This window comes from Rhipicephalus sanguineus, chromosome 2 (assembly GCF_013339695.2).
Source record: "Rhipicephalus sanguineus isolate Rsan-2018 chromosome 2, BIME_Rsan_1.4, whole genome shotgun sequence".
NCBI classification, from domain to species: domain Eukaryota; kingdom Metazoa; phylum Arthropoda; class Arachnida; order Ixodida; family Ixodidae; genus Rhipicephalus; species Rhipicephalus sanguineus.
Genome location: NC_051177.1, coordinates 54,868,284 through 54,881,327, shown reverse-complemented (window position 1 = coordinate 54,881,327; position 13,044 = coordinate 54,868,284). Strand labels below are relative to the sequence as shown.

Sequence of the window (13,044 nt, the reverse complement as noted above, 5' to 3'; positions counted from 1 at the left end):
GGGAGGAACGTCCACACAATACGTATACCGTGTGTGTGTTATTGGAGGAGCAGTAAGCATGACAATCAAGCTAATCCTAGACAATCTGGAAAGCTAAGAATAATCAGCTGAACCTTTGCTAACGCTACGTATATCCTTGCATAGCCGAGCTAAGCCACTGCAATTTTTTTTCTTTCAGGCTTTTATCTATATATACATACTTATACATATACGGTGCATGACGGCGACGGGGACGGACAAAAACCAGCCGAGACTGCCCATATAATTGCTATCGCAATAAAAGTGACTTTAGGCCACGCAGAAAGCTGTACATTGTGACGCGCCGCGATTCTGCCGTCGCAACTACGCGAGCGAAACACAAGCGTGTCATAACCGTCACTAACGAGTTCATTCACTGGAATACAAGCCCGCCGCACCAGATGCGACGCATAGAGGTTGTGATGGAAAATAAAGTGTTTTATAATGTGGTATGCGAACAGATGCGGGTCGCATTATACGCATTACGGAAAGGTGCACTTTGTGGGATGGCAAACATCTGCGCAGCGGTAAAGCATTCATGCATTTATGGCGGCCGACAAAGCGAGTCGCACCACCCATTCTATCGCTTTTGAATGGCGACGTCAGCGCGCAATTAATTTATGCGAAAAGAAATTGCGCTTTGAGCCATTATCACTTCCAAATCGGTGTGTTGTTTGCGCAGAGTCATTAACGCCTAATCGGTTAGGGTCGATGATACAGCTGGGCTAATTCGTTGCAAAGCCTATAGGCGTCTAGCGACAGCATTTTGAGGCAGCGATTTTTGTTGCCCACAAGTGCTCCTGCGAAAGAAACGAAAAACGTAGTTCGTGCGTGCAACAAAACCACACCTTTCAGAGTAAGAGCCTTACTAAAAAAGAAAAAGAAACGTTCTCTATACAGGTGATCTTGGTACTTTGGACAACTCACCTCTGTCTCTTTTACGCCCACAACAACGTCCACAGAATCCAAAGAGAGCCACCTAACTTTCAAATGTCCCTCTGGGCAGTGTAATTTCTTTGGACAAAAACATTTATGTATTTACGAGAACTATAAGGCGTTCGCAAAGTTCGAGATAATATTCTAAGAAAACGTACCTAGCGAATCAGTTCTACGGAAACAATGTCATTCACTAGTTTAAAGCACGAATTCACGAAGGAAACCTATTATAATATATATAGGTTGCCCAGGAAAATAATTTTCGCAGTTGAAAATTTTGCTAAAAGATATCTCTTTCTGAGAAACCCGCATGATGCTCATGTAGCTTCGTGTCGCAGAAGATTGTTAACCTGATTAATCTGCTAGCCTCATTAACATCTCTGCCTTTGCTCTTTCGTTTTCTCTCTTGTTCTCTGTTTTGGTGCTGCAAACCGGTGGGTAACAAGTTATGATAGTCTAACAACGAAAGGCCCATTGATCGGTGCTCCTTCTTCCGCTCAAATTTTCCACTTTGATAGACTTATGCTGTATACGCGTAAACGTGATACTTTTTTTTTGTAATTTGTCCTCTTCTTCCCCTTGTCAAAATAGACACTTGAAGCGTTGATGGCCGCTTCTGTTCAGCAATGAGCAGCGCAATAACAGGAAACAATAAGAACTGATTTTTGTACTTGAAAAGCGATGTTTCATCGACATAGAACGGCTATATCTTTGCGCTTATAGCCTGTTTTTCCCAATGAGTTATTAAATGGTTGTGGCTCTTGTGTTTTCCTCTGTGTGTAGTGTGCCACCAGATGAGCCGCGGCATCATCACCGTGGTGGCTCCGAACGTGGGCTCGTCGTACGAGACCCTGGTGTCGCTGTCCAACACGTTCCACATGCCGTTCGTGAGCACCTCGTTCCCCGAGATGGCCACCTACCGGCCGCCCTCGTTCGGGGTGTCGCTCAAGCCCAACTACATACCGGCCATCCTGGACGTCATCAGTCACTACAACTGGTCCTTCATCATCTACCTCTACGACTCGGACGACGGTCAGTCACGCGCCAATGCCCCGGCCACGGATAGAGCTCTTTCATTTCGCTCTCTCCATCTTATTACGACTTAGATATTTTCTTGCTTCTATGTCCTGCTTTCTTTATTCCTCTGTCAGTCTCGCGGTCATAGTCGGAAATGCGCCTTTATATAACCTATCTAGCGCGTGGTTATTGCTTCCATTCTTGGTCAGCGCACGAGAAGACAACAGACAAGAGCGAACACAGGAAAGCACTGGTCTAACAACTGAAGGTTTATTCGAAGGACACAAATATATAGAGTGAATCACGTGAGTTGACTGCATATAAAAACGCACGTGCCTAAGAGCCATCTATGAATACAATCTCTTGTTCACAGAGTGAAACCGGAGGTTGAGTTATGCGGTTATCATTCTGAGCGATTTGGTATGCCTCAGCTATCTCTCTGGCCCTTCGATCATAATGCTGCATGATGATGGTGGTTCCTGTGAAAAAAGGCTACAGTTTAGGTTATACTACAGTTTATTGTTTCATGGCGCATGTACAGATCGTTAGCAATTTCACGGGAATGTCGATCGACACGACGGTACACGTCGCGGAGCGCAGGTATGAAAGAAGCGACAGCAGATACACTGTAGAACACATTTAGGGGGAAACGCCTCGTTAATGTTCAAGCCGGCATAGCTATACATGTATTCTACTTCGCAAAGCACATGCGGCTTACACGACGCATAATAATGCTGTTTATAACGCTGAATCATGTACGTACACGCAGTTGTAGTGTACGCAGATATATCTTTTCCTACACATACAAGTGGGACGATGCGTCTAACGGCTTCCAGAATCGCTAAGCTTTATTCACCACCTACTCCTGTCGGCCGGACGACGAGAACGTCAGTGCTGTACTCCGACCTTTTCAACTAACGATCTCTTCTCCTTATCGATAGCTGTCGTTCTTTAATTCTTATTTTGCTCTATATCTCGCTCTCTCTGTTTGCACTGGCAGTGGTAGCTCAGTGGCTATGACGTCACGTTGCTGAGCACGAGGTGGCGGGTACGCTTACAGTCGCGGCGGTCGCATTTCAATGGCGACGAAAACACAGAAACGCTCGGGCGTGCTCTTGGTGCGCATTAAGAAATCCCAGGTGGACAAAATTAAGTAAAACGCCCTCACAACGGCACGCCTCATAACCAGTTCTCACTTTTGGCACGTAAACCACTGAGCATTCTTTACATATCCTTTCGTTAATAGTGTCGTACAGTAAGGCGCGCACGAAGTAGAATAAGCCTAAGCTGCAGAAAAAGAAATTACCGAATAAACATAAAACCTACAGTGGCCCAAACTTTAACGAGAACGTGTTTGCGCCAAGTGGCATTCGCACCGGCAAGCGGCGCGGCAGAGCCACCCAACTATGCACGCTGCCGCTGGCGTCGCCGTGGGTGTAAGGCAAGGATGATATAGGGAGGCGAGAATGTGTACGGGCGTCAGGGACAAAAGCTTCTAATTTGGGAGCAGCGCCGGCACGTACAGGGTAAGTCGCTCGGTCTTTTCGCCGCGATAACGCTCCGAAAGAGCGCGCACACGGGCAGCGTCGGCTGTCTCGGTGTCTCATTTTGCGGGTGCTCCTGTAGCGACCCCTTTGAGGCCACAAAAAAAAATCATTTTCAGGTCTGTTTCGTTTCCTTTCTGTACGCGCGCTTGCTTATTATCATCCTTTCTTTATTCTCGCTTCCGCTGAGCTTATCTCGTCCAGCAGTTAGCCTTGCTACCGGGGGGGGGGGGGGGGGGGGGGGGCTCCGCTCCATCTCTGCTTCGTGCAGAATCCCTGCGGGCTCCTCTGCCGCCTCGGGGCTATATCCTTAACCCGACGACGGCCAAGTGGTACAGCCTTCTTCTCCGACGTGCGTGTGTGCTGGTGGGAGAAACCTCCCGCCAGTCAGGTTAAACAAAAAAAAAAACGAAATAAAAATAAAAATAAAAGGGAATTGCGCTGAATGGCACCGGCATCTGCGTGTGACACGTGTTTGCTTTCCTTACGGGCAAATTATTCCAGCGGACGACCTGCGCTGGCCTGACTACGCGGTCTCCGCCTTTCACGTTCCCTCTCGGCGAAATGAGGTGTGCTGCGGTTTACCAACGACGTCGCTGGGTTGCACGTGCGGTGGTTGTGCGCGCGTTGTCAAAGAAAAAAAGACAAAGTTTATGCGCGCGAGCACTGGGGGATGTAACGATGCCCGGGATTCACGCTCTCGTGTTACTCGCACGCCACGGAGGAGGCAGCGGTAAGTGTCGTTCACGCAACAAAGAAACTTTGCTGTTACTTACTTTGTTTTTGTTATCTCGCTGACGGAGAACAGCTCGCGAAGCACGCGTAGTTGGCGGATCACACTTTTCCCCAACTTTCAGAGCTTTTATACACACCCTGGTTCTTACCTATGAGGCTAACACATTTTAGCTATCTACGCATTTACTTCAGAGTAGTCGAGGATGAGAAGTTTATGAGTACGCGCGCACTGATATCCCGTTCTTAACGAAACTAACCCATTGCTACCTATACTTTGATACTTTGATGTCTTCATACTGATTAATCTAGCGCAAAGCTGCTGCCATTGTTTTCTTTTTATTTGCTTTGCTGGCGCGCTCTAAACATGTCGTTTTGAAAGTGAACCAATTTAACTCCTTCGGACAACGTTCCATGCGGTACATTCGCGAAGGAAAAAAAAATAAATAGTAGGCAATAGGTAAAAGAGAAGATTTTAAAAGTGGGAACTTTACATCCGTTCACAGCCGCTGCTAATGTCGAAGTACTTGCGTTGCGAATGCACCATGACAATATGCGATAACAAATAAGGCATGGGACAAGTGGAGTTGCAAATTACCCCACAACCTTGTTTCTCTGAGCTAATAATTTAAACTACGTACGAGAAGAACAACAGGGGGGACCTCTATGCGTGCTGCGCATAAACATAGCTTGGCCAAACTTACTTGGTACACCCGTTTCAATGCTAACCATGTGCACAGAATAACGGGAGGAACGGGATATCAGGATATCACACACTGAGGAGGAGACGTAGTGTCTTTTAAAAATAATGTGCACACTGCGGTAGACGACAGCGACGCGCAAAGTGACACATAGTGGAAGGAAGTAAGGAGGAAAGACATGGATACACGAGGAGGACAAGCAAAACAAAACACTTTCCACTTCCTTTTTCTTTCATTCGTGTATGCACACTTTACTTTCTTCTGCGATGAATCCACACCAGTCAGCTAAATTTTCTGCAGTTCTAAGCAAAGCGAGAGACCTGCCGCTGCAATGAGAGACGACCCGGCTCGTCAGGGTAATGGGCAGATAGCATTGCGAACAGCAGCTCATTAGCGTCAACAGAATAAGGGTGAGGCACGCGCTCATGAGAATGAGGCTTCGCTGTCAAGACCTCCGGGTAGAAAAAAAAGGTGCTCGATTGCGGAGACCATAGTGTAGATAACACACGGTAAATTGAAGCACCGCGTCCTTCTCTTGTCGATTGACCTTGGACGGCCAACTACACTGTCATACAGAAAACTTTCTGAGGATTTGTTTGCGACGTGCACAGCGCATGCGATGTTGTCTAGTTTCAAAGTCCCGTCGCGTTGTCACACTCTGTTTCGCCTATATTGCGCATGTGATCAGCGAAGAGGCTGGGACATCAAACAACATGCCATTTGCAGTGCACTGCGGAACGCCAGGTATAGGCATGCGCAGAAGGGGAGTAGGGCAAGTTTCGTTTGACACCCCCCCCCCCCCCCTCGCTGGTGGTCGAGTTCGAAAGAAAAGAATCTCCGCCACGGATGCCAAAATGAAAATAACTGAATCGATGAAGGGCTTCTCACGAGGGCCTGCCATTGGTTTCCGGATTGCCAGGGATAAAGGTGAATATTAAGCAGTGCTTTGAATGCAATATCAGGAGCCCTCTGTCAAAGCATGCTTAGTCGTAACTCGGCGCATTGAAATCGGCATGAAAGGTCCGACTTAGTAAAGGTATCGGGCGGAAGTTGCGCCCCCTTCACATGATTACGGGGGGCCTAACCACCACAATGAGCAGGAGGAGGAGGAGAGGAAAACGCGGTGAGCTTAGCTATTGCGTAGATTGGCAGGCAAACCTATGATAGCGTTAAAGATGTAAGGAAAATTAAAGATTGTGGAAGGAGACAGGGGAACTATTAAGCATGAATTCGATGTACCGTACTACACGTCTCAAAGTTTGCTGAACTCAAGCTCAGTAGTCTTCGGGAAGCGCGACAACGCGTTCAGCGCCTTCTGTGCTTACAACGGTCTTGACCAGAGCCCGAGAATTCTTGCTGCTGACAAAAGCTGATTGTTTAGTATCACTTTGATAGTTCTGTTCTGTGCGCGCTAAAGCGAGGATATCTGCAACGGAGATGTGAAACCACAGTTGTTGTATGCATGGTTGTTGGGCATTCCCATGAGGAATGAATGGGTGTGTGTGAAATCCGCGACGCATCTCCACAGCTGTAGCTATATCCCTGACTGAAGAAGTACGTGCAGACACAAATAAAGTAAAAGGAATTCGAATACTTGTTTAATCTTGCCAGTGTAAAGTGTTAGCGAGTGAAGCGTCGTAACTTCACTCGTGAGGTGAATACCACAATGGATAACCAGATCAAATTCTAAATGCCCACATGCACATGCTTCCCATTTGTTACCTCACGACTGGTATACCGTCAAGTATTGCTAACTTAAAGTTAGCTTCTCTCGCCAGTTAGAAAGTTAAAAATTAGTTTAGTAAACACAGCATTGCCTGTGAGATTTCAGGCAGTTGCATTGCCATTTAAAACACTTCGGCCCGAAGCACAGAAATGGAAAACAACACACGTCATGGTCGGGAGAAGCGCTAACGAACCGTTCTCTACTCTTTTCCACTTCCTCTCTAAAGGAAGGGTTCCTTTCTTCCGTCCACAAACCTCCGCGCATACAGAAAGCGCTAAAAGACGACGAGTTTGCGGTCCCGAATAAGAAAAGAGAGAGGTGGATCTCTCTTACGACTCCAGACACGAAAAAAGGCCTGACGAAGGCAGCAATAAGGGCAGCAAGGCGCGTCGAAACAGCGCTGCGCGTGACCGACGCCTTCCTAGCCTCTCGTCCCGACTGGGCATTCAGCGGGTATACGTAGCAGCAGCTCGGTGATACCGTCCCACCTCGACTTACAGCGGAACCACGGGCGCCGCGCTTGTAAAGGATTCATGTGAGTCCCTCAGCCAGAGGGGCAGGGTGCGTAGCAGGCGGCGGGAAAACAAAGATCGAGCTATATTGCAGGGACGAAACGAGAAGAGAGCGCTAGCTGCGCAAAGACATCTTCGCCGACTGTGCCGTTTCTGTTGGGTTCGCTTCTCCCGAAGAGCCTCGTGCACTGGTGTACTGAAAGGAAGCCGACTGTGCAGCGATGCTACCTTTCCATCACAACCAGCCCTCTCTATTTCCTCCTCCACCTTCTCCTACGCAACGCAACGCCCGTTTCCAAACACCGAATCCTTCCCCACGTTGCTTCGGTCTGCTAGATTTTTTTTACCGTAGCGCGGGGGGGGGGGGGGGTCGTTTTTTTCTGTATATCCACCCGAACTGAAACGTACTTGCTTCTATTCCTTCCTTCTTCCCTCCGCGATGAATAATGAAGAAGTCTGGCGATGTGCCTCGCTTAGGTAGTCTCTTTGAAAAAGCTCTCTCTATGCGGCACGCGCGCACGTGTTCGTGTTTCTCTTCTTCGATGCCCGCGAGCGCCACGCGGCTCTGATAGGCGGCAGGGTAAACACTTGTAGAAAAACAAAAACAAATTCGACTTACGAATACGGCAAAAAAACATGGCTGATCCCTCTGTCATAGGAATCGGTATAACACGAAAGTGAAACGCGTCTTCACAAGCGTAGTTGAGCGTTTGTTGTGCATTCTTTCGCCCAAGCGCGAAGGAATGAATGCTACAGCATCAAATTGTAATGTTACGCGAAGAACGGCAAGCCGCTCGAAACTTGCAATGCGCTGCTCAAGGAGAAAGGACGCGCGGAACGAACATACACAAGATGAGCGCGAACTGTCACAGTTGTAACTTATTTCTGTTTGAGCAGCGCGCTCCTTTCGCAAAAGCGGCCACTGTAGTGAGCGAGGTGACCTTCGTGCTCTCAACGGAAACTTGCAGGCAGAGCGCAAGACGTACAAACCATCGAAATCACGAGATAAGCGCCCGCACGAGCGACCACGCCCTGTCGAGGCGCGCGCTAATCCGCGTGGGGGACGACTTTTAAAGCGCGCTCTTCGAGCCCTTCGCGCCACCTCGCCAGTGATAACGAAAACACGCTGTAGTGCCGATCTCTGAGTACCGCCACCGGCGAATGGTGTACATAAATAGCTCGCCGTTAGCATAGCAGAGAACATGCCGTCTGTGGCGGAGTCGTTTCGCGCTGCGTGCTAGCGATCGAGAGGTCGTAAGTTCGACTCCCGGTGACGGGACCTTTTCTTATAGCCATATGTTAGTCTTCATATTTTACAACGTCATATCCGTGACGGAAATGCGTCAGTGGAGCCGTGGTGAACCCGGCATAAAACACTTTCGTGTTGAAAAAAACATGCATGCAAAAAAAAAAACCAAAACGGACTTTCTTGTTAACTTTTCCTCCGCACTATACGGGCTGTGTTGACATCTGCTTACACGACTGAAAATACATTTAAAGTGCGCAAAATATAAAATCACCTTCTTTTTCGCTGTCGTATCCCTGCATATTCGGATTCGTTAAACCATATGAAAGCATCAAGATGTATTTTTTCTAGCTAACAAAGCAAACATGTTGCAACCATAACACCCGATACTTTTTTTCTATATCAAGACCTTTTGTTCACTAAAATTCATTTCGGTTTTGAGGCATCGCTTTTTGACTGCTTAGTCCGTCGCTGAATTTCATGCTCGGCGCACGACACTGACGCATTCGTGTGACAAGTAAGCAATTAAGGTTCACTCACGACGACACCATCGTGAACAGGAACACGACGGCTGCTAAATAAAACGTACCCGTGGTCTCCCCAACCAATCTTTGAACACAAGCTATGCCATGTTCAAGCCTTCCCACAGATTATTATGAATTGAAATAAACAAAATTAGCGCGAAGACAAATACAATAACGTACGCTTGAGTCACGAAACGAAAGCTAGGAAAAGGAAAAAAAATGCTACGGTGCAACGGACGACGAGATATAGAAAAACGAAGAGATAGGAATAATAGAATTTTCTGTTCGTGAGAAGCATTTTAATGTAGTTGCACTGAGCAAAAGGCACGAAGGGCTGAGGAAAAAAGAGAACAAGACAAATATGTACAGAAGTTGTCCTGCTCTCTTTGTCTTTATAGTCCTTCGTGAATTTTGCTCAGTGAAACTGTATATACTAGAGCGGTGCACGGGCCGTATTTCCGAGCCCGAGCCCGGCCCGGGCCCGCTGACTTTGTTGAAGGCCCGCCCGAGCCCGACGGCAAAGGGCCGCGAGCCCGCCCGGCCCGGCCCGACGTACGAAAACACAATCCCGGGCCCGGCCCGGCTTTTTGAAGGTTCGCTGCGAAAACAAAACATCGTTTTCCGGTAATTTGGCATTTTATTGAGCATATCAAATATAATCAAACGACACACAACGAACAGTCTCTATTAGACAGATTACAAATTACAAGTAGACGGACTCATGCCAGCAACAATGGAGTTCGCTCGCCAAAGCCGTCACGTGTATGGGGTATGCCCATGCAAGCGTCAGCTTGCACGAAGACGATCTGCGTCGGGTCGCTCGTCGCTGTCGCGTGCATTTTCACTCATATGGGATTTGGCCTTAAATGTGACGCGAACAGTCGCGTGGCGCCGTCACTAGCTCCGGTGGCGTTACTTCTCTGTTTGTCGGAGTGCAACAGAGGCAGTGCTTTACCTGCTCCCCTTTTGTGTAAAGTAGCGAATGGAAAGGAAAAGCGGTAAAGGGCGGTCGCGGAAAAGGCGCTGTATGCGTGCTGGAAAACGATTCCCGCTCATTCTCTATATTTCGGGCTTGAGTCGGGCTTTGTGCAGGGCCCGAGCCCGGCCCGATAAAACTCTAAGTGGCCCGAGCCCAGCCCGGGCCCGAGGTGAAAATACGTCGGCCCGCCCGAGCCCGGCTTGCGGGCCGGGTCGGGCTCGGGCTTTCGGGCTACCCGGAGCCCGTGCACACCTCTGGTATATAACATTAGAATTTCATGCCAACTAGCCCAAGTTGAAGCTATGCTGAATTTGAGAAGCAGATAAAGAAGTTATATAAAGTTAAAGTTAGATAAGTTAGAAGTTAGGTAAAGAAGGTAAAGATGAAGAAGCATGACGCATAAATAAAGCAATACACGAGTCGACTGGGCGCACTCGAAGAGCTTGCATGATAGCGGTTCATCATCGTTTTTTTTCCTTGTGGGGAAACAACATATCCCATCAAAAAGTATACTCGAACAGTTTATCCCATCAAACAGTATACATCAAACAGTTTTTGAAGGCCTGTGTCCAGTGTTGATTGCTCTACATTGTGCGTTTTCGCGGAACAGCTACACTATACAATGATCTTTACGCTTATTGCCGCCGTGCACGTTTCGAAAAAAAAAAAAAACTACACGGCACATGGGTAGTCACACGATAAACGGAAAGGACACATTGTTCCAATCTTCAAACTTATTTAAAAAAGACCTCTCATTACCACCGATATCTGAAGCCGAATGTTTTTTGTGTGTTTTCGACTCACCTTAAGCCTTAAAATTAACAGTAAAAAATTCGGCAGATCCCACGTACCGTGGGAGTCGATGTTATGCGAAGCATGCGGCGGGTATGTGACTGTGGCGTAACCTTTTTTACTGAGCGACACGTTACAAAATGATGATAAAAATTTATATAAATTTTATTCGCACACGTATATATGTTAAAGAGCCGCATATGTGTTATATAACCAGTTCTTTACGGTTGGGTAACTCTGCCAATGGCAACGTGGGTATTACCAACACCAGAAGCGGTAAGCTGATATGTAGTGCTAACGTGTCCCGAGAACGCACGCACGTTTCACGAACCCGTGTGCATGTGTGGAAGAAGTTCTTGACAGTTTTTGAACAAGGGCATCACCACCGTGATCAGTGTCCCCAGCAGCTGGTCATGACTTATAGGATCCGGTCTTGGTCGTGGTGACGAGGGGTCCATGTGTAGTGAAGAATGTGGTATAGTAGAGCTGTTGGAATTCGTGGATGCCTCGGTCATTTCGTCGACAAATTACCTGTCGACAGAGCCGGCGACATGTCGGAACCTGAAGCCACCCTTCGCGTTGGTGACGTATAGGCCGTCGAGGCTGGTAGGCCTGGATAGTGCTACGTAGACCAGTATTAGTGGATGGTGTTTGTCGTATTTGTAGACTACCTGGGCGTATGTGGCCTACGTAGCCTAGTCTACAAAGCGGCTCTCAATCAGGCATCAACCTCGGTCAGCATGAGGCCATCGCCCAGCCTCGTAAGAAATGAAGAGGAGACTGCGTCGTTCTGGCGGACTAAGTTTCATATGTAACTTTCGTTAATGTATTCCCCCGTGGTAGAGCAATGCTTCAATATAGCTTGCTGAATCATAGGAATACAAACGTAATGTTTATTAGACTGCTATAAAAGCGGAGCCAACACTGGAACTACAGACGTTAATCGGATATGACGCCTGTATCGTAGGAGTAGACATCGTAGGAGTATCATGTAGTGTTTATTGCTTTCTTGTAAAATTAGATAGCCAGCACCACAACCACAATTGACGTTGCACCGTCATTACGCCTGCGTAGGCTGTTTTTCCAAACCAATTTACAGACCTGGCGTGGCTCAGTGGTAGAATACCTGATTGCCACGCAGAATGCTTGGGTTCGATTCTTGCTGGGATCCTAATTTTCATTCTTTCCATTCGTTCAGTCAACGCTGCCGATGTTGGTTTTCCTTAACGCTCTAGTATTTAAGTTAACAATGTCTGTTCTCGCCGTTCCTGGGTATATATAAACTGTCAATCAGCTGTGGCGCATACCCGTACACCGCGGCGCGTGGTAAACGGGTATGTGCCACACGTGTCTAGTGGAAAGGGTTTGACGACGTACGCGACAAGATTTTAACGTTATTCATGTCATGACCCGGCTGTCATATTCGTCAAATCCTCTTACCCCCCATGCAAATTTTGGTCTACACCAAGTTAAGGAGGCGATCATGAGAGCACCCAGACGTAGGCGGCTAGATAGATAGATAGATAGATACGTAGATAGAAACGCTCAAAGTGCCAGAGGTTCGCTAAGAAATGCTTCGCATTTAAAACACACATTTCTCCTTCTCGAGCAATATAAAATTTGAACGCCTGTTTTCAGTGTTTCTGTTGAAACAATAGTATTATCGCAAACACTATTGCGATAGCGATTATATGGACACTCCAAGCGAATCTATACGCAAACTACATCAGTAGTGAAACGTCACTGCCGATATTTCTGAGCGTAAGCACCCAAATGAAAAAAATTGTGAGCCCGTCTACTTGGCGGCCGTTGGTTAGTATTTTACAAATGCTTGATTATCGCGCACGTCAACGATAGATGTCTGTGTGCGCCAATTCCACTCTTACCTAGATTGTTTCGTTGTGCCTCTTTGAAATTTGTCTTAGAGTCAGTCGTCCATACAGCGTAGTAGAAGGTCGCCCATGCAAAGACTTCCCAAGCTAGACATGTGTATTCTTCGACATCTAAATCTGCAGGTGACAAAGCCAAAAATAAACGACACAAGCTTTGCTTCTACCTTGTTATACGGAGGGTTACCTTTAGGAAACGAACGCGTGAACGTTACCGCGTGCTCACTTGCTTTTTTAAAGTCTTTATTCGTTGGCACAAATAACAGCAGTTACTTGGAAGACTAAGAAGCAAAGCCTGTGGCCACTACGGAAGCCGGTAATGCTACCAGCGAATCTGCGTAATAATCATTTCTGCAAAGAAAGCATAGGTGAGCCGGCTGCGCATCGAACATGAAGAGACGGACAAAAAAAGAAAACATGCACCGAGA

The 13,044-nt window shown here is 47.4% G+C and overlaps 1 protein-coding gene across 3 annotated transcripts in view; it reads left to right on the top strand.

Moving 5' to 3' along the window:
- LOC119382979 (glutamate receptor 1) overlaps positions 1-13,044 on the top strand; it is a 154,702-nt gene that overhangs the window by 84,436 nt on the left and 57,222 nt on the right. For all 3 annotated transcript variants that reach the window (XM_037650922.2, XM_037650921.2, XM_037650923.2), the window contains one exon: positions 1,738-1,986. In XM_037650922.2, the coding sequence (XP_037506850.1) occupies positions 1,738-1,986 (249 nt within the window). The remainder of the gene's footprint in view (positions 1-1,737; positions 1,987-13,044) is intronic.